Source organism: Trachypithecus francoisi, unplaced genomic scaffold (genome assembly GCF_009764315.1).
Source record: "Trachypithecus francoisi isolate TF-2019V2 unplaced genomic scaffold, Tfra_2.0 Lachesis_group13, whole genome shotgun sequence".
Classification (NCBI taxonomy): domain Eukaryota; kingdom Metazoa; phylum Chordata; class Mammalia; order Primates; family Cercopithecidae; genus Trachypithecus; species Trachypithecus francoisi.
The window spans coordinates 70,900,907-70,920,043 of NW_022681458.1; the positions used below are offsets into that span (position 1 = coordinate 70,900,907).

Sequence of the window (19,137 nt, forward strand, 5' to 3'; positions counted from 1 at the left end):
TAGCTGGGACTACAGGCGCCGCTACCTCGCCTGGCTAGTTTTTTGTAGTTTTTAGTAGAGACGGGGTTTCACCGTGTTAGCCAGGATGGTCTCGATCTCCTGACCTCGTGATCCGCCCGTCTCGGCCTCCCAAAGTGCTGGGATTACAGGCTTGAGCCACTGCGCCCGGCTCTTTTTTTCTTTTATGTCCTTATGTTCTAGTTTTTTAAAAAGGGCTTTTCACCTAATCATGCCACCTCCTTCTGTCCTACTTCTCTCTTATTTTATAGTTGCTTTCATTTTCTCAGTATCTGCTTCCTTCGTAATATGACATAATCTGAGTTTTACCTCACTATTCCACTGAACAATGTTTTAATTGAAAGGAATTTACAGATTATCTGATTCAAACTTTTCATTTTTTTCAAATAAGAAAACCTCAGCAGCTTTAAGTAGCTTAGATAAGGCAGAGACAACAAGGACTTAGCACACAAGCTTGCATTTACCATTCTCTGCCCATGGCAGACATTGATAATCGATTTTGTACTCTGTAACTCCCAGTGAGCTTTATGAGTCCTTTCAGAGCTCTGTAGGCAGCCAGTGCCATCACTCAGAACAAATATGAGATCTGAAATCTGTGCCATCCCTGGCCCATAATCACACATAAAGCCATGAACACTTAGCGAAAAACACTAAATCAAGAGCAGCTATAAGGGATTACATTTGACTGAAAGCCAGATAAGTAGAATAAACAGTAAAGGAGAAAAGCAAAGCCTCCCTGATGTTGAACTAGGCTTGGAATGTGAATAAAATTTAAATAGGCAGACAGTAAGGAGGAGAGAATTCTTTGAGGAAAAACCATGTGAGCAAAGGCAGAGGCTGCTCAGGGCCAAGCATGACAGTTTGGCTAGGGGAGCTGCTTCAGATTGGAAAACTGTTGGAAAGATTAATTGGGGTCAGTAGTAGGAGATCTTAAGAGCTCAACTACGAAATTAAAATTTTATCCTATGGATTAAAATCATGAAAGTTTTTGAGCAAGGAGATGATTTGACAAAATTATCATTTTAAACAGAATTATTAATCGATAACATGCAGGAAGGATTGACAGGGAGAATAATACAGCGTGTTAGGAAGCAGATTTGTTTCCAGGCCTCAGGAGATAGAGGTTGGTACTAAGGGAGTACCAATGGGAAACAAAAAAGACAAGAAATATCAAAGATGTCATTAAAAATACAAATTAAAGAGGACATAGAATTTTATGGCCAATGGAGAGGATAGTGGAAGAAAAATAATTTCTCTTCATGAGGTGAGTGATGGTGGTACCTCTGAACTAAACAAAGAAGTCAAAAGGAGAATGAGCTCATTTTGGAGGAAAAATATTCCCTCTTTAGATATGTACAACTGGGGATGGCTTTGTCATATTTTTTATCTTGCAAGAAAAATGAAGCACACTCAGTTTTTGTCTGTCTCAGAACTACCTTCATTTTCTGTAAGTACCAGGAAACATCTGCGGTTTTGAAGTTTAGCTTTGACATCATACATCAAGCTCTGTGAAGTTACCACTCTGGCCATTTGGGTGATTTCTTGATACTCTAGGACTTTTGAATCTAGTCATTTAGCAAGTTGGTATTCTTTTTTCCTTCTTTACAAAATATTTTTATTTTTGTTAGCCTTACGTTTATGGTTTAGATTTCTTTGGCCTTATCAAGCTTTTCTTATTTTGTCTTCAACAAAGTTAAAGCTAGCATATAAACCAAGATTTCCACAAACTGGGTATCTTTTTAATACTTTGTTTTCAAAGGATGCAAGGTGTTGTAAACCGACTGTCCAAGTTACTGAAACCTGGGGGAATGCTGTTATTTCGAGACTATGGAAGATATGATAAGACTCAGCTTCGTTTTAAAAAGGGTAATAGTATACTCAGTTTGAGGTTATTTTTAAGTGTTCTAAAGATGCCTTGATTATATTTCACATCAAAGTATTTAGTTGTTGTTTCTTTTTTTTTAAGGAATACCCTTAAAAGTCTCTCTTTTCACAATTTTTTTCAGGACGTTGTTTATCTGAAAATTTTTATGTTCGAGGAGATGGTACCAGAGCATATTTCTTTACAAAAGGTATGCTAATCTACAAGAGGAAATGATTGGTCATAATTGTTCTTGTTAGTTATTATCTCATAGATTATAGCTCAGAAGCTATAAAACTGAGGTTTCCATCATTGATTAAGCATTAGATGTCTTCATACTTTGATGCTTATAACTGGTGTACATAAAAGGTTGAAAATGGCCATTTATTTTTTAATCTTTTTCCAGTTGAAACTGCTTTAAAGAGGCTCTTGTTTTACCCTCATACCCAGATGAAGGTGAAGGCTGTTCCATTTTGGAGATATTGTTAGCCTAGATATGAAAAAAATTGATGATATACCACAACCAGAGGAGGACATTTGATAAGTTTATAGAAAATTACTTATCTTGGCCCATCACAGGGGTGCTCACTTGTAATCCCATCACTTTGGGAGGTGAAAGTGAGATGATTGCTTGAAGCCAGGAATTTGAGACCAGCCTAGACAACAAAATGAGCCTCTGTCTCTACAAAACAAATTTTTTTAAATTAGCTGGGCTGGTGGTGCATACCTGTAGTCCCAGCTACTCGGGAGGCTAAGGTGGGAGGATCACTTGAGCCAGGGCAGATGAGGCTACAGTGAGGTATGATTGGACCACTGTGCTCCAGCCTGGGCAGCAGAGTGAACTTTATGTCTAAAAAGCAGTACATTTTCAAAATAGAAAGAAGGAAAATTACTTATCTCTAGCTAATTTCTCTTTTTTTTTTTTTTGAGACAGAGTCTCCCTCTGTTGCCTAGGCTGGAGTGCAGTGGCACAATCTCAGCTCACCGCAGTTTCCACCTCTCCAGTTCAAACGATTCTCCCACCTCAGCCTCCCAAGTAGCTGGGATTACAGGCACCCACCTCCACACCTAGGTAATTTTTGTATTTTTATTAGAAATGGGGTTTCACCAGGGTGGTCTCGAACTCCTGACCTCAGGTGATTTGCCTGCTTCAGCCTCCAAAAGTGCTGGGATTACAGGCATGAGCCACTATGCCCAACCAATTTCTCTTTTAAAAATGCATTTCTGTCTTTTCGGCCGGAACCGCCATCTTCCAGTAATTCGAAAATGACGAACACAAAGGGAAAGAGGAGAGGCACCCGATATATGTTCTCTAGGCCTTTAGAAAACATGGAGTTGTTCCTTTGCCACGTATATGCGAATCTATAAGAAGGTGATATTGTAGACATCAAGGGAATGGGTACTGTTCAAAAAGGAATGCCCCACAAGTGTTACCATGGCAAAACTGGAGGTCTACAACGTACCCAGCATGCTGTGGCATTGTTGTAAAAAACAAGTTAGGGCAAGATTCTTGCCAAGAGAATTAATGTGCGTATTGAGCACATAAGCACTCTAAGAGCGAGATAGCTTCCTGAAACGCGTGAAGGAAAATGATCAAAAAGAAAGAAGCCAAAGAGAAAGGTACCTGGGTTCAGCTGAAGCGCCAGCCTGCTCCACCCAGAGAGCCACTTTGTGAGGACCAATGAAGGAGCCTGAGCTGCTGGAACCTATTCCTATGAATTCATGGCATAATAGGTGTTAAAAAAATAAAAGTAAAAGACCTCGGCTGAAAAAAAAAAAAAAAAAATAAAAAATAAAAATGCATTTCTAACAGTACCAAGTGAATGCTGCATTCAAGGATTTTCCCAAATTTATGTGAGTACTTTTATAATCTGCCATTTTGGGTTTCTGTAAACCAACAAAAACTCAGAAAGGGAGCACCTTCCAAAATATTGAAAGCTGCAACCAATAGTTTTATATACCTGTTGATGTCTGCCGTGTCAGTCTGTAAACAGGTGTATTTTTATATGCATGGTATATTTTTGTGAAGTAGAAGAAACTCGCTTGGTTTCATAGGTTTCCTTCACCAAATTGTTCTAGAGAGTGTTTCTTGTATAAATGAAATTTAGATGGTCAGTTACTCCATCAATGTTCTATTCCTTACCTCCCCCATCCCTACTCACATGTCATATCTTTTATTGCCATTTTTGTCTCACAGGGGAAGTCCACAGTATGTTCTGCAAAGCCAGTTTAGATGAAAAGCAAAATCTAGTTGATCGCCGCTTACAAGTTAATAGGAAAAAACAAGTGAAAATGCACCGAGTGTGGGTTCAAGGCAAATTCCAGAAACCATTGCACCAGACTCAGAATAGCTCCAATATGGTATCTACAGTCCTTTCTCAAGACTGAACTTTGTAACATGTTAAGGTACAAAGCCAGAGGACCGCTCTTCAAGGACTACTATAAGTCTTTCGTTTCTCAAAAGACAATGAGAAAAAAAGAAAAGAATTTGTGTTTCCTGCTGTTTTGTCATAGGTGAGCTCCTTTGTACATTTTAAGCACATGTAAGTGGTTTGGCACAGTGTGCCTTTTTCTGTGCTTTGAAAACTTGACATGCCAAGCTTGTTTGAATTTATTACATCTAACCATTTTGCTTGTTTCTTGAATTTTATAAGCATTCAATTAAATTAGTATTATGTCAGGTAATTTTGAGAAATCGTAACTTGACATTTTTTGCAAGTAAAAAATATTGTTTATTTGTTTGGGCTTAGTAAACCAGTTCCCAAACACAGTCTGACTCTTCCCATTGTCATCTGATTGCAGAGAGAAAGCACACCTTGTTTCCAGGGAAAGCTACAACAAGCCCAAAGTCAAAGTGTATTATTTTTTGTCTTGTTGTTGTCTATTTTCTCCCTCTTTTTTTTTTTTAATTCAGGGGCTGACATCTGAAATAGAATTTTAGTTCCTCTTTCCTTTCCTAAAATTGGGGAAGTATAGCCCATGCTAACATTATTTTCAGGCTATTCTTAGATATACACGTTGTTAGGCCAGGTGCAGTGGCTCACACCTGTAATCCCAGCACTTTGGGAGGTTGAGGCAGGCAGATCGCTTGAGCTCAGGAGTTCGAGACCAGCCTGGACATGGCGAAACCCTGTCTCTACCAAAAATACAAAAATTAGCCAGGCATGGTGGCACACACCTGTGGTCCCAGCTACTCAGGAGACTGAGGTGGGAGGATCGCTTGAGCCTGGGAGGCGGAGGTTGCAGTGAGCTGAAATCATACCCTACACTCCAAACTGAATGACAGGGTAAGACCTCATCTCAAAATTAAAAAAAAAAAGATATGTAAGCTGACAAGCTCTTGTATCAGGGGCTTTTGAACCAGAGCAACTTCATCTTGAATAGGGACTGTGTAAAATGAGGCTGAGACCTACTGAGCTGCAGTCCCAGGAGGTTAAGGCATTCTTAGTCACAGGATGAGATAGGAAGTCAGTACAAGATACAGGTCTTGCAGACCTTGCTGATAAAACAGGTTGCAGTGAAGAAGCCAGCCAAATGCCACCAAAACCAAGATGGCAATGAGAGTGTCCTCTGGCTCTCCTCATTGCTACACTCCCACCAGTGCCATGACAGTTTACAAATGTCATGGCAACATCAGGAAGTTACCTATATGGTCTAGAAAGGGGAGGCCTGAATAATCCATCCCTTGTTTAGCATATAATCAAGAAATAACCATAAAAATGGGCAACCAGTAGCCCTTGGGGCTGCTCTGCCTATGGAGTAGCCATGCTTTGCTTTTTTTTTTTTTTTTTTTTGAGATGGAGTCTCGCTCTGGCACCCAGGCTGGAGTGCCGTGGCGTGATCGCAGCTCACTGCCAGCTCTGCCTCCCGGGTTCATGCCATTCTTCTGCCTCAGCCTCCTGAGTAGCTGGGACTACAGGCGCCCACTACCATGCCTGGCTAATTTTTTTGTTTGTTTGTTTTTGTATTTTTAGTAGAGATGGGGTTTCACCATGTTAGCCAGGATGATCTCAATCTCCTGACCTCATGATCCGCCTGCCTCGGCCTCCCAAAGTGCTGGGATTACAGATAGGAGCCACCATACCCGGCCTATTCTTTACTTTCTTGATAAACTTGTTTTCACTTTACTATATGGACTCAATTCTTTCTTGCACAAGATCCAAGAATCCTCTCTTGGCGGCTGAATCCAGACCCTTTCTGGTATCAGTGGTAAGCTCTGTTTAAGACAACTGTCATACCCAAGAAAATTCTTAAATTGTGGCAGTTAAAAATGTATTTATCCCCTTGAGGGCCAGGCACAGTCACTCAAGCCTGTAATCCCAGCACTTTGGGAGGCCAAGGAGGTGGATCACGAGGTCAGGAGTTCAAAACCAGCCTGACCAATATTGTGAAACCCCATCTCTACTAGAACTACAAAAAAAAAAAATTAATCAGGTGTGGTGATGGGCACCTGTAATCCCAGCTACTCGGGAGGCTGAGGCAGGAGAATCAGTTGAACCCGGGAAGCCAGAGCTTGCAGTGAGCCGAGATCAATCACACCACTGCACTCCAGCCTGTGTGACAGTGCAAGACTCCGTCTCAAAAAAAAAAATTTATTTACTCCCTTGCTTCAAAAAGGACATAAGTTGACTTGCAAATCACATTTTGTAGAAATGAAGTTTTTAAGATTGGTCTCGTACTCATTACATAATATTTATTGACTACTTACATATTGAGTGCTGAATTCTATGGAATAATACAAACAATAAAGACCCAGCCTTGTTTATGCTCTTCAGGGAGCATAAATAGAGTCTAGCTGGCAAAACAAAATGTGCATATCCCAAACCTGTAAATCATGATCTAAGACAATATACAAACAAATACTCAAATAGGGAACTTACAGCAGACTTTATGAATCACAGAACCTAGAAGAAATGAATACTCTCTTGAAAGAACCATCATTGGAATAATTCAGTTCCAACTGTTTTTTCTTTCTGAGTTCACTTAAAATCCAATTTTCTAGAAGAATATCATTGGTCTAGCTTTAGTCATTGGTTCATCTCTTAACAGGCTGGGGCAGGGCAGCTTAATTGAGGATGCCACCAGAATGGGCAACGTGGCAAAAACCCTGTCTCTACCAAAAATACAAAAATTAGCCAGGGATAGTGGCACGCACCTGTGGTCCCAGCTACTCAGGAGGCTGAGGTGGGAGGATCTTTTGAGCCTGGGAGGCAGAGGTTGCAGTGAGCTGAGATTGCACCACTGCACTCCAACCTGGAATGGAAGGAAATTTCACTTCCTGGAATGGAAGAAAGTTCTTCAAAGGAAAATGAAGACACTGCTATCAAAAAAAAAAACAGGGGAGGGATGCTGTCCAGTCACACCCAACACATCATATAGCAGTGGTAGCAGTAATAATAGTAGTTCAGAGAGAGAGAGAGAGAGAGAGAGATCAGCTCTGAAAAAGAATGGAAAAGAATCAGGTTTCTTGGGGAAGTAGGTCTCAGGCTAGTTCTTGAATCTACGTGCTCAGCAGATGGTGAGAAGACAAGTGTGGTGTGGGATATTAATGATGAGGAATAGGTAGAAAAGACGGGGAGGGGGTCATCTTGTAGATAACCTAGAATAGCAGGTATATTGACTTCTAGTCTCTGAACTGGAGCCATCTGAGATCAGTTTGTTTTTGCTTTATCCTAGACATGGTGTCTTATAAATGTATTGAGAGAGGTTGAGGAGTTGTCTATAGAATGGAATGGAGTGAGGTCAGAGATCAATGGCAAGGAAGAGCACGTAAAGGTTTTTACACAAACTTGCCTTGATGGCAAGTCCTCAAAAGTACAATTATCAAGCTTTCTGTTGAAACATGTATAAGTCAGTAAATATAAATGTTAAAATTTGCCCAAGACTCTTAACTCAGTTGTATTTCATAATTAAAGTATACATTAACAAACCAAACTAGTCATGAAAGTATTACATACAATAAGGGTAGTTTAGATAAGTTAATGTTGCTATGGGAACCCCAGCAGATCTCCTTGTATCTCCATTTAAAAATCATGGCCCAAGGTGGTTTTAAAAACAACAGAAGGTAAAATTATTCTCACATTCTCACACATGTAAATTGTACTGTCTCTCTCAGTTCTAAATAGCGGATTCAAGCCAGCCTCTTGACTGGCACAGTAAAATTCAGCTTCGTGTCTTTCTATAATGTATTACAGCATGTGAGTTAACCTTTAGAAGCTTCAAAAATACATCAACCAAATTTGGACTGTGAGACACAAACTGGTCTCTTTTGGGCTCTGTCCAGCAAAGCCTTCCTATTCCACATGGCTGCGCAGCAGGGCCATTTCCACCAGTGTCTTCTGCTTGCCTGGTCAGTCTTTCTCTCTCTTAACCTACCTACAGCTTCCTTCTCAGGGTTTGCTGCTAGATGGAAACATAGATTTTGGCACAGAAAGAAAAGGGAAAGACCTATTTGGAATTTTGTCTATAGATGTTAAGAAATCATGAAGTGTTGCAAATGTAACTGCTTGGGTATTAGTTTAAAATATTTGATAACTGCATGAAATTCTAATTTACCCCTCACATCCATAAAGCTAGGACTAGTTGGTTAGGCAGAGTTTGACACTTAAAAATTCATCTTCTGAGAGAGCTGAATTTCAAACAGACCATTTTCTTTCCAGCAGTAAAAGGTATATTATTTCATCTTCTTACAATACAGAAACAATGGAATATATTGTTTAAATGCACCCTTCATTTTTATCCTCCATTTCTAAAAATTCGCTTTTGAGCATCGTCCAAATGTAAAAATTCTCACACATGAGGAACTGTTTCCAAAGGTTGTGAGAAAGTTAACAGTTTCTATTATTAAAAGTTTTGCATTCGGTATGACACATTTGCCTGTATTGAAACACCCATTTAACATTGACTTCTGAGAACTTATTTGCTTTGCCTCTCTCGGTTCCATATGCTTTGTCTCCAAATTGTGAACATGTCCCTGTTTCTACCCGGGTGTGATCCTATGTCGTTGCTGTACTCTAGTTGGTACGTGAAAATTCACCCATATGCAGATAGCTGCCCTCTTGGAGGCAAAACTTAAAGCTATCAGAACCATCTGGATTGTTAAACCCCAAAACTTCCAACTCATCAAAGTCCTGAAGCCTGAATAGATCATACATTGTTACTTCTAATTGGTTTTGATGTTTGTTATGCTCCTCACAAGTGCAGATAACTTCACATTTGCATCGCTAATAGACCTCTTTCAAAGCCTCTGCTCCTCCTGCTTCCTGCCTCTATTAGTCATCGGGAGACTTAGTGTTGGCGTGGGTATTTTCCCCGCTTGTGAAAGTGCACTGTCAATTCTAGAGCATTGAATATATGTGAGGTATTGTTATTAATCTACAAGGCAGTACACACAGTATTCCAGCAACAGAGACTTTTTCAAAGGTTTTATGAGACATTGTAAGAAAGACAGTGTCTTTCCATGGAAAAAAAAAGTGTTGCCTCAGAGCCAAACAGGAAGCATGGGTCCTAGTTCCTATTGAACTGCTTAGCTGATCTTAATTTAGTTCTGAATGCTAGATTTTGTGTATACTATCCACATTATTTAATCCTCAAACTCCTACGAATTCATTTTGATGATAACCATTTACAGAAGAGATGTTGGGTAACTTGCTCAGGATATCACATCTAATAAATAGCAGAGTCACAACTCGGACCCAGAACTCTCTGATTCCAAAACCTCTACTCGCTGCACTTGTAATGGATGGGCCCAGATGCTGCTGGGAAAGGCACCAGGGAAGAAAGATCTTCTGAGTCAAGCAGAAAACAATAGCAGTGGAGAGGAGTTTGTTTCGGATGACCTTCAAGGTTATGGCTCATTCTAGATCCAATCATTCTAGGAAATAAGTAGGTTACACTTGTCCACAATTACAAATTGGAAAGGAAGAGAAGGAAAGGAACTGAGAGGAATGACAAAGCAAAAAGCTTTCAATCAGTTCTTTTCAGCATTCTGCTTCTGCCTAGTTCTGCACTCGCCCCACCCCCTCAGACTTCAGCCTTCCACTTGGCATCCCTCCTCGCAGAGCACTCTCACTTGCATACTCCTCACTTAAAGAAAAAAAGCATTCTGTACTGCAAGGGGGAAAAAAACCCTTAAAATGTCTTTATAAGGATTCAGCTCTAGGGTAATATAAAATATGTGAAATCAGGAGGTGTCCATAATAAAATATGAGTGAAAACATCATTATTTAAAACATTGTATGTACATTAATGCCACATTAATACCAATTCAAGCATGAAATGTTGAGCATTTCTTGGAATACAGTTTCTTGGAATATGGTTGGGGATTTGAGAGGCACAAAGGTACCCACAAGATGGCTTTGGTGTAGTTGTAAATATAAATAGAAGTAAAATAACAGTTGCATCTTTTATAATGAATCTATATTGTGGCCTTAAAGCTACAGAGAAAAGTGGATGCCAAAATCTGTCTTTCATTAACATATGTCTTAAATGACAGGGAAGAGGTGTTGAAGATAAAATTACTTTTTCCTAAGAGTATGAATCAGCAACATGCAGTAACAAGCAAGTAATAATAGTTCTGCGTGTGAGTGCCTACGGAGGGTAAGAAAAATAGCATCAGATTGAAAAAGCAAGTGCACCTGCAGGAGGGACCCAGGAGGCTGCAGAGCACAGCTCCCTTGAGCACCATCTCAAAGTATCTCAGAGCACAGTGACCCTAATTCTGGCAAGTCAGGCTGGCATGAGATGGATGGAGCACACTGAAACCTCCAGATGGTCAGACAGCCCACCCTCAGCTGCCCCTGGAGCTCAGCAGAGGCAAGCTACAAGGCATTGCTACTTGGCCAAGAGTTTAAAACAACAGCTTCTGACTCTATAGTGTCTGTGGTTTCACAACCACTTAACCTTAAGTAAGGAACAGCTAGAGGCAGCTGAATGAATAAATACATGTTAACGTTACATAAAGAGGAAAAAAAGCAATACTTGAGCACATGGACTTAAAATAGTGTCCAGGTAGCTGTGTCCTTGGCATCCCAGTGATCTGGGTCTTTATCTTTGATTTTCTCCAGCAGGTAGACACTAAGTAGATCCAGGCCCCAGGGCGGGAAATGCTTCTCTATCAGATGTTACCTATCAAATAAAATGAGCCTTTGATTGCCTCCTAAAAAAAAGCCCCGGCATCATCTTTCCTAGTTGGGCTGATGAGGTTTGGTCCAGGAAAATGGAATTTTGTTATGCTTATAAAAATTATTTGGCCAAATGTTTTCAATCCATTGCTCCTAGTTCATTGCAGAAAACGCAGAAATTTTTTCCTCAGTTAATCTTTACCAAGTATTGGTTTTTTTCAAAAAACACTGGAGGACAGTCACCCTTTGGGTTTTTAAGGCTTTTCCACTGGAAACAAGCACTAAACCACTAAACCTGTATGACTTCCTAAAATTAGCAATGAGCCCGCTGCTGAGTCCATTGCATTAGTGGGGCTTTTTTTTTTTTTTTAAATGCTCTGTACTTAGCACAAGCAACACTATGTAATTGCTGCCTCATTTCTCTCACTTTCTGCCTCCTGAGAGCAACTTGTGTTCCTCCTGAGGCAGTCCTGCTGAACAGAATGCTTGGCATAAAGAATGCGATCGCTCTTCTTACATCTTTAGTTGTGCCCTGCTCCCTCAGGTGAGCAGAGACATATCCCCCTAAGCAGCATTTGGCACTCGCACTGAAAATTGCCTGAAAGAGAATGGCTGGAATTGCCAGCATCACATGCTGCATCGAAACAAGAAAGAAATTTCTGCCTCCAAGGATAATTGCTTTTCTCATTGCTCATACTTTTTCTTTCACAGCCCTCATTTATTTTAATATTTATATTTTTACTTTGACTTTCTAGAAGATATTTTTTAAGTTTCTTTTTAATCCAAATGAAAGATGAAATTCAGGATCCCAAAAAGCATGGAAAAATCTATCCTTTCCATGAATATATTCTTAATCCACCACTCTCTCAGAGTGTCTCTTCATTTGCAGCTTTGTTTCTTAATAGAACACCTGGGCTCTGGAGATCAGTGAGACAAAGCTTCATTATAACCTTCCTTGTTTTACTCGCATTTCTTCCATGCTTTCTCTCCCTAACTCACTCTCCAGGTGCTGCTTTCTCTTGCCAAATAGTGCAAGGAAATACTTTTGCAGATCTTTTGTTTACTTTAGGAAAAAAACATGGATCCAGCCTTTCCCATTCGGCACTGCTGCTCATTTCCTGACTGGCCTTTAAAGTTTGGCTCAGTAGTAACTTGGGGACTTGTTTCCTACCCACAGTGAAAGGAGCTGGGTGCCCAGCAGCCCCATGCCGGCATGAGAATTAAGTTCTGCTCATTCCCTGGATAAGCAAGCTGACGTTTTCCTCATCGATTTTCTCTTCCATTTCTCAAAGCTTTATTGCATACTCATTTAGCTTTGACTTTTAAAAAGACATTTTAATAGTGTTGTTTTTCCTCCAAGCGTGTGCAAAAGCTGATCATGTGCACGAGGAAGCTCTCGAGAATAAATAATTACCTCTTTGCTGTTTTTCACATACTACCTCACACACTACACAACACACCCAGGGCTTACCCCTACTCCAATTTCACTGGCAAGTGCCTGACCTGGTATAGGAGGAACTGTGACACCAAAGGAATTTGACTTGGGTTACCTCACTTTCTAGGTTCCCAAGATTCCCAAGTTAAGGAAGCTTTGGTTATTACATAGTTGAACATTTTCTTATTTCATGTAAGTTTTGTAAATCCTCTGTGATTTCTTCTCCTCTTTGGCACATTTACATTAAATTTTATTCTAGTTATGTAACTGTATAGTATAATTATGTTTATATATGGATATAAATTGCTCGGTTCATCCTACTTTGGGGAGTTTATTCATAGTTTGCTATGAGGTCAGTAACTTTCCAAAGAGACAGGCTTTCTAAACTTGAAGCCTATACTTTTATATATTAATGCATTTTTTTTTACATTAGAAGATAGTTAACCTAAGAAAGTTGAATGATAAGTAGAATGAAAGTAGAAAGCACTGACTGACAAATCAAAGTTCTTCAGTACATCAGGGATGAGTGTTGTCTTTCTTAAGGACTTAATCTGTAATATAAAATGTCAAATCAAATACCATTTTTGACCAGGCGTAGTGGCTCACGCCTGTAATCCCAACACTTTGGGAGGCTGAGGCAGGTAGATCACCTGAGGTCAGGAGTTCGAGACCAGCCTGGCCAACATGGTGAAACCCCGTCTCTACTGAAAATACAAAAAATTAGCTGGGCATGGTGGTGTACACCTGTAATCCCAGCTACTCAGGAGGCTGAGGTAAAAGAATCACTTGAACCCAGGAGGCAGAGGTTGCAGTGAGCCGAGGTCATGCCACTACACTCCAGCCTGGGCAACAAGAGCAAAACTCTGTCTCAAAAAAAAAAAAAAAAAAAAGAACAATAAATACCATATTCGTGGTGGTACAGACAAAGATTAAGCTATTGACATAGACAAGGTCCAGCTGAGGAAGCACACTGTGTCATTGGTGATGAAGAATCCAGAGTTGGTCATTCCTCTAAAGCTCAGCGAGGAGCAGTCACCTCCAGGGAAGGCCACCAGCAGAAGCCAGCAGCACTCTGACCTTATGGAAAGTGGACACACTTACACACAGACACATTAGCCAAATGCTGCTTCAGTGACCCAAAGAAAAACACAGTCACAGAAGGTTGTTGCAAGAGTGACTTATGACTGAATCTCAGAGAACTGGACGGTAGGCTTAACTGTCCCCTGCCTAAGCTCAGAGAAAGAACCCAAGAAAGAGCCCTAGTGGAGCTTTGGAAACAGGAAAGCGAGAGGCTGTCAGCTTTTTTCTGCTTACCTGAAACACCATTTCCGGTGTTTTTGTAGCACAGAAATGGCTACTAAAAGTATTAGGGTGCAGAAAACAATGGTCCAAAGGATGGTTCTTCAGCATGCTGAGCACACTGAACTAAAGGAAATTAAAACACCATCAAAGCTGCCCCAGAACCAAGGAGTTGGCCGGGCGTGGTGGCTCACACCTGTAATCCCAGCACTTTGGGAGGCTGAGGCAGGCAGATCATTTGAAGTCAGGAGTTCGAGACCAGCCTGACCAACATGTAGAAATCCCATCTCTACTAAAAATGCAAAATTAGCCAGGTGTGGTGGCGCATGCGTGTAATCCCAGCTACTCGGGAGGCTGAGGCAGGAGAATCGCTTGAACCCAGGAGGCGGAGGTTACAGTGAGTCGAGATGGTGCCATTGCACTCCAGCCTGGACAACAAGAGTGAAACTCCATCTCAAAAAAAAAAAAAAAATAAGAACCAAGGACTCTTGGTTTCTTCACCCCACATCAAGCACAGGAAGGGGTTCTCTGTGGAAGTTTCCTTATCTGACTGAGTAGAGTTCTTCCAAAAGAAACGCCGTTGGCCCAAAACCCCCTCCCTAGGAAATCTCATTAAATAACCAGGGAAGATTAACCACCAGAAAAGATTGAAAGTCACCTTGCCCAGACAGACTTTTCATCTGTTTTTCTGAGGGCAGTTCCAAGAGGTTACTGGGGAGACTTTATCTGCATAATAAGACAACCTTTGGTCACAATGAAGTTCTGCCTCTTGCCTTCCTAAAATTTGTTGCAACCTCTCACAGAGCACAAAAAAACTTTGTCGCAGGCCATTATTTCTTCTCTGGTCCCATTCAGTTTTCAAAGAGAATCATTTATAAACTACTGTCTGCTCTTTGGGTCCACTCAGTTCTCCTAAAAATCATTCACTGCCTGTTTTAGTTTGTTCTCACACTGCTAATAAAGACATACCTGGCCAGACATGGTCTCTTACACCTGTAATCCTGGCACTTTGCAAGGCAGAGGTGGGCGGATCACCTGAGGTCAGGAATTTGAACCCCTGCCTCCCGGCGTTCAATCAATTCTCAAGCCTCAGCCTCCCGAGTAGCTGGGATTACAGGCACCTGCCACCATGCCCGGTGGCATTATATTATAAAAATATAACAAAAAAAATTTTATATTTTTAGTAGAGATGGGGTTTCACCATGTTGGCCAGGCTAGTCTCAAACTTCTGACCACAGGTGATCCGCCCACCTCAGCCTCCCAGTGTTGGGATTATAGGCGTGAGCCACTGCACTGTGCCCAGCCTGCAAGTTAGTTATTTTCTAGATACAATGGGGGTACAGGCATTAGGTAAATACACCGATTCCAAATGGGAGAAATTGGCCAAAACAAAGGGGCTACAGGCCCCATGCAAGTCCAAAATCCAATGCGGCAGTCAAATCTTAAAGCTGCAAAATTACCTCCTTTGACTCCATATCTCACATTCAAGTCATGCTGATGTAGGTTCCCATGGTCTTGAGCAGCCCTGTCCCTGTGGCTTTGCAAGGTACAGCCCCTCTCCCAGCTGTTTTCATGGGCTGGTGTTGAGTGTCTGTGGCTTTGCCAGGTGCACAGTGCAAGCTGTTGGTGGATCTACCATTCTGGGATCTGGAGGATGGTGGTCCTTTTCTCCCAGCTACACTAGGCAGTGTCCCAGTACGGACTCTGTGTGGGGGCTCCCACTCCACATTTCCCTTCTGCACTGCCCTAGCAGAGGTTCTCCCTGAGGGCTCTGCCCCTGCAACACACCTCTGCCTGGACATCCAGGTGTGTCCATATAGCCTCTGAAATGTAGGCGGAGGCTCCCAAACCTCAGTTCTTGGCTTCTGTGCACCTGCAGGCTCAACACCATGTGGATGCTGCAAAGGCTTGGGGCTTGCACCTTCTGAAGCCGTGGCCCCAGCTGTACCTTGGTTCCTGCTAGCCATGGCTGGACCAGCTGGGATGCAGGGCACCAAATCCCGAGGCTGCATACAGCAGGGGGTCCCTGGTCCCAGCCCAGGAAACCATTTTTCCCTCCTAGGCCTCTGGGCCCATGATGGGAGGGGCTGCCACAAAGGTCACTGACATGCCCTGGGCACATTTTCCCCATTGTCTTTGTGATTAACATTTGGCTCCTTATTATGTATGCAAATTTCTGCAGCTGGCTTGAATTTCTCTCCAAAAATGGGGTTTTCTTTTCTTTTTTCTTTTTTTTCTTTTTTTTATTTTTGAGACAGAGTCTCGCTCTGTCGCCCAGGCTGGAGTGCAGTGGCCGGATCTCAGCTCACTGCAAGCTCCACCTCCCAGGTTTATGCCATTCTCTCGCCTCAGCCTCCCGAGTAGCTGGGACTACAGGCGGCCGCCACCTCGCCCGGCTAATTTTTTGTATTTTTTTAGTAGAGACAGGGTTTCACCGTGTTAGCCAGGATGGTCTCGATCTCCAGACCTCGTGATCCGCCTGTCTCGGCCTCCCAAAGTGCTGGGATTACAGGCTTGAGCCACCGCGCCCGGCCAGGTTTTCTTTTCTTAAAATTTTTTTTTTTTTTTGAAATGGAGTCTCGCGGTGTCACCCAGGCTGGAGTGCAGTGGCCTAATCTCAGCTCACTGCAAGCTCCGCCTCCCAGGTTTACACCATTCTCCTGCCTCAGCCTCCCGAGTAGCTGGGACTACAGGTGCCCACCACCTCACCCGGCTAGTTTTGTTGTATTTTTTAGTAGAGATGGGGTTTCACCAGGTTAGCCGGGATGGTCTCAATCTCCTGACCTCGTGATCCACCTGTCTCGGCCTCCCAAAGTGCTGGGATTACAGGCTTGAGCCACCACGCCCGCCTGGGGTTTTCTTCTCTATCACATTGTCAGGCTGTAAATTTTCCAAACTTTTATGCTCTGCTTCCTCTTGACACTTTACCACTTAGAAACTTCTTCCACCTGATACTGTAAGTCCTCTCTCTCAAGTTCAAAGTTCCACAGACCTCTAGGGCAGGGGCAAAATGCCACCAGACTCTTTGCATAGCAAGAGTGGTCTTTACTCCAGTTCCCAATATGTTCCTCATCTCCATCTGAGACCACCTCAGCCTGGACTTTATTGTCCATATCACTATCAGCATTTTGGTCAGAGCCATTCAACAAGTCTCTAGGAGGTTCCAAACTTTCCCACATTTCCCTGTCTTCTTCTGAGTCCTCCAGACTGTTCCAACCTCTGCCTGTTACCTATTTCCAAAGTTGCTTCCACATTCTCAGGTATCTTTACAGCAGCACCCCACTCCTGGTACCAATTTACTGTATTAGTCTGTTCTCATGCTACTAATGAAGACATAACTGAGACTGGGTAATTTATAAAGGAAAGAGGTTTGATTGACTCACAGTTCCACATGGCTGGGGAGGCCTCACAATCATGATTGAAGGCAAATGAAGAGCAAAGTCACATCTTACATGGCAGCAGGCAAGAGAGTTTGTACAAGGGAACTCCTATTTATAAAACCATCAGATCTCATGAGACTTATTCACTACCACGAGAACAGTATGGGGGAAACTGCCCCCATGATTCAATTATCTCCACCTGGCCCAGCCCTTGACACATGGGGATTATTACAATTCAAGGTGAGATTTGGGTGGGGACACAGTCAAACCGTATTCTTATCCTTCAAAATAGGCTGTATTCCCCCATCTCCCTCTCTTCTGTGAAGAGGGAGCTATGTAAGCTCCATCTGGCCTTTCCTTGAGTCTCGTATTTTATGTGGCTCCGTGCTTATGCAAGTTAATAAATTTGTATGCTTTTCTCCTGTTAATTTGTCTATTGTCAGTTTATTTCAGTGGGATGACTCACTTATTGAAACTTCAGAGGGAAAGTTTAAACTTCCCTACATAAAACACTTTTTTCTTGACACTGTTTTGAAGAGCAGTGACTCACCTTTACCTGATTCTTTGTTTGATTCCAGAGCCCTTGGACTTTTATATTTGTTTTCTACCTTGATATCACAAACCGTGAGTTTGTTGATGCTTCATAAATCTGGAAAGACGTGGCATGGATTTAGGAGAAATATACCCAGAGATGTAAAGGGGAAGGAGACATTGGCCAACCAGAAGATCACCCTCATTTCTCAGTGAAGGAGAAAGGCCTGACTCCTACCTTGTATAAGGGAACTAAGGGAACTGGGTAGGTATCAGTATAATGGAGTCACCAAGTGATTCAGGATTTACTGCCCTATTCTGAGGAAATAAACAGAGGGAATCAAAGAATACAGGGCAGAATAGTCTACTAGACAAGACCCCAGTGTGGAATCACAGCCATCCAGTGAGGTTTGAGAGAAACCCAATAAATAATATCCCTACGTTCTCTGCCCAAGTTTTAAACAAATCAAATAGATTAAGGTGTCAATAAATGAAGATTAAAATGTCAGCTCACCCTGGGCACAGTGGCTCTCACCTGTAATCCCAGCACTTTGGGAGGCTGAGGTGGGTGGATCACCTGAGATCAGGAGTTTGAAACCAGCCTGGGCAATATGATGAAACCCATCTCTACTAAAAATACAGAAATTAGCAGGGCGTGGTGGTGGGAGCCTGTAATCCCAGCTACCCGGAAGGCTGAGGCAGGAGAATCACTTGAACCCGGGAGGTGGAGGTAGCTGTGAGCCAAGATTGTGCCACTGGACTCCAGCCTAGGCAAGAGAGCAAGACTGTCTCAAAAAAAAAAAAAAGAAAAGAAAATAGCTCAATTACTGATGAAGCTGGTACTGGAAAAAATTGACTTTGGGTACAAGGAATTAGTGTCTTCCTAATACTGAACCCCAGAATCAGGGCTCACAGCTAGACAGCCAAGGACTCTACACAGGGGGCCCTGCCCCTTTGAGGCCTATTGCAGCACACTTTCCTCCAACAGAAAGCAAAGAAGAGCTGGATTAAACAAGTCTAAGTAACCGCCCATATTCACTGATTAGATAAATCACTCCACCTCTCCCAGGAATGAGGAGGGTGGGGTTAAAGAGGCTAGCAGTCTTAAATCAGTTGCTGTCCCTCCACATAGCAGGAAAGAACAGGAGTGGGAATTACCTAAACCTTTTATAAGTGTTGGGTAAAGCATATGCTACATAGACCAAATCTAGAGCAGTGTGGGGGTAGACTCTGCTTTATCCTTTTGCTATTTGCTGAGTAGTCTGCTCAGAGATGCACTTGTCAATGGTTCTTCAGCATCTCACCACCTAGCTCTCACCAGGGGTCGGGGTAGTTATGATTCCTTTTATTTGTTCACTTTCTAAAAAAATTTGACTTTTTGTGAATATTTGAATAGTTACAAAATAGTTTCTATGCTGACTTAACATGGAAAGGGAGATGGTTATATTTTTGTTGACATTACAGTACATACACACGTGTGTGTGTGTGTCA

At 42.1% G+C, this 19,137-nt stretch overlaps 1 protein-coding gene across 9 annotated transcripts in view; it reads left to right on the forward strand.

Moving 5' to 3' along the window:
* Positions 1-18,263, forward strand: part of METTL8 (methyltransferase like 8) — a 117,929-nt gene extending 99,666 nt beyond the window's left edge. For 4 of the 9 annotated variants that reach the window (XM_033231152.1, XM_033231153.1, XM_033231154.1 and 1 more), the window contains exons 8-10: positions 1,778-1,884; positions 2,025-2,090; positions 4,077-12,703. In XM_033231152.1, coding sequence (XP_033087043.1) covers positions 1,778-1,884; positions 2,025-2,090; positions 4,077-4,267 — 364 coding nt within the window. In that variant the 3' untranslated portion in view covers positions 4,268-12,703. Of the gene's footprint in view, positions 1-1,777; positions 1,885-2,024; positions 2,091-4,076; positions 12,704-17,693 lie in introns of those variants that run through there. The other 5 variants (XR_004441710.1, XM_033231158.1, XR_004441709.1 and 2 more) reach the window with 4 other exon arrangements.
* Positions 18,264-19,137: the final 874 nt, after the last annotated feature.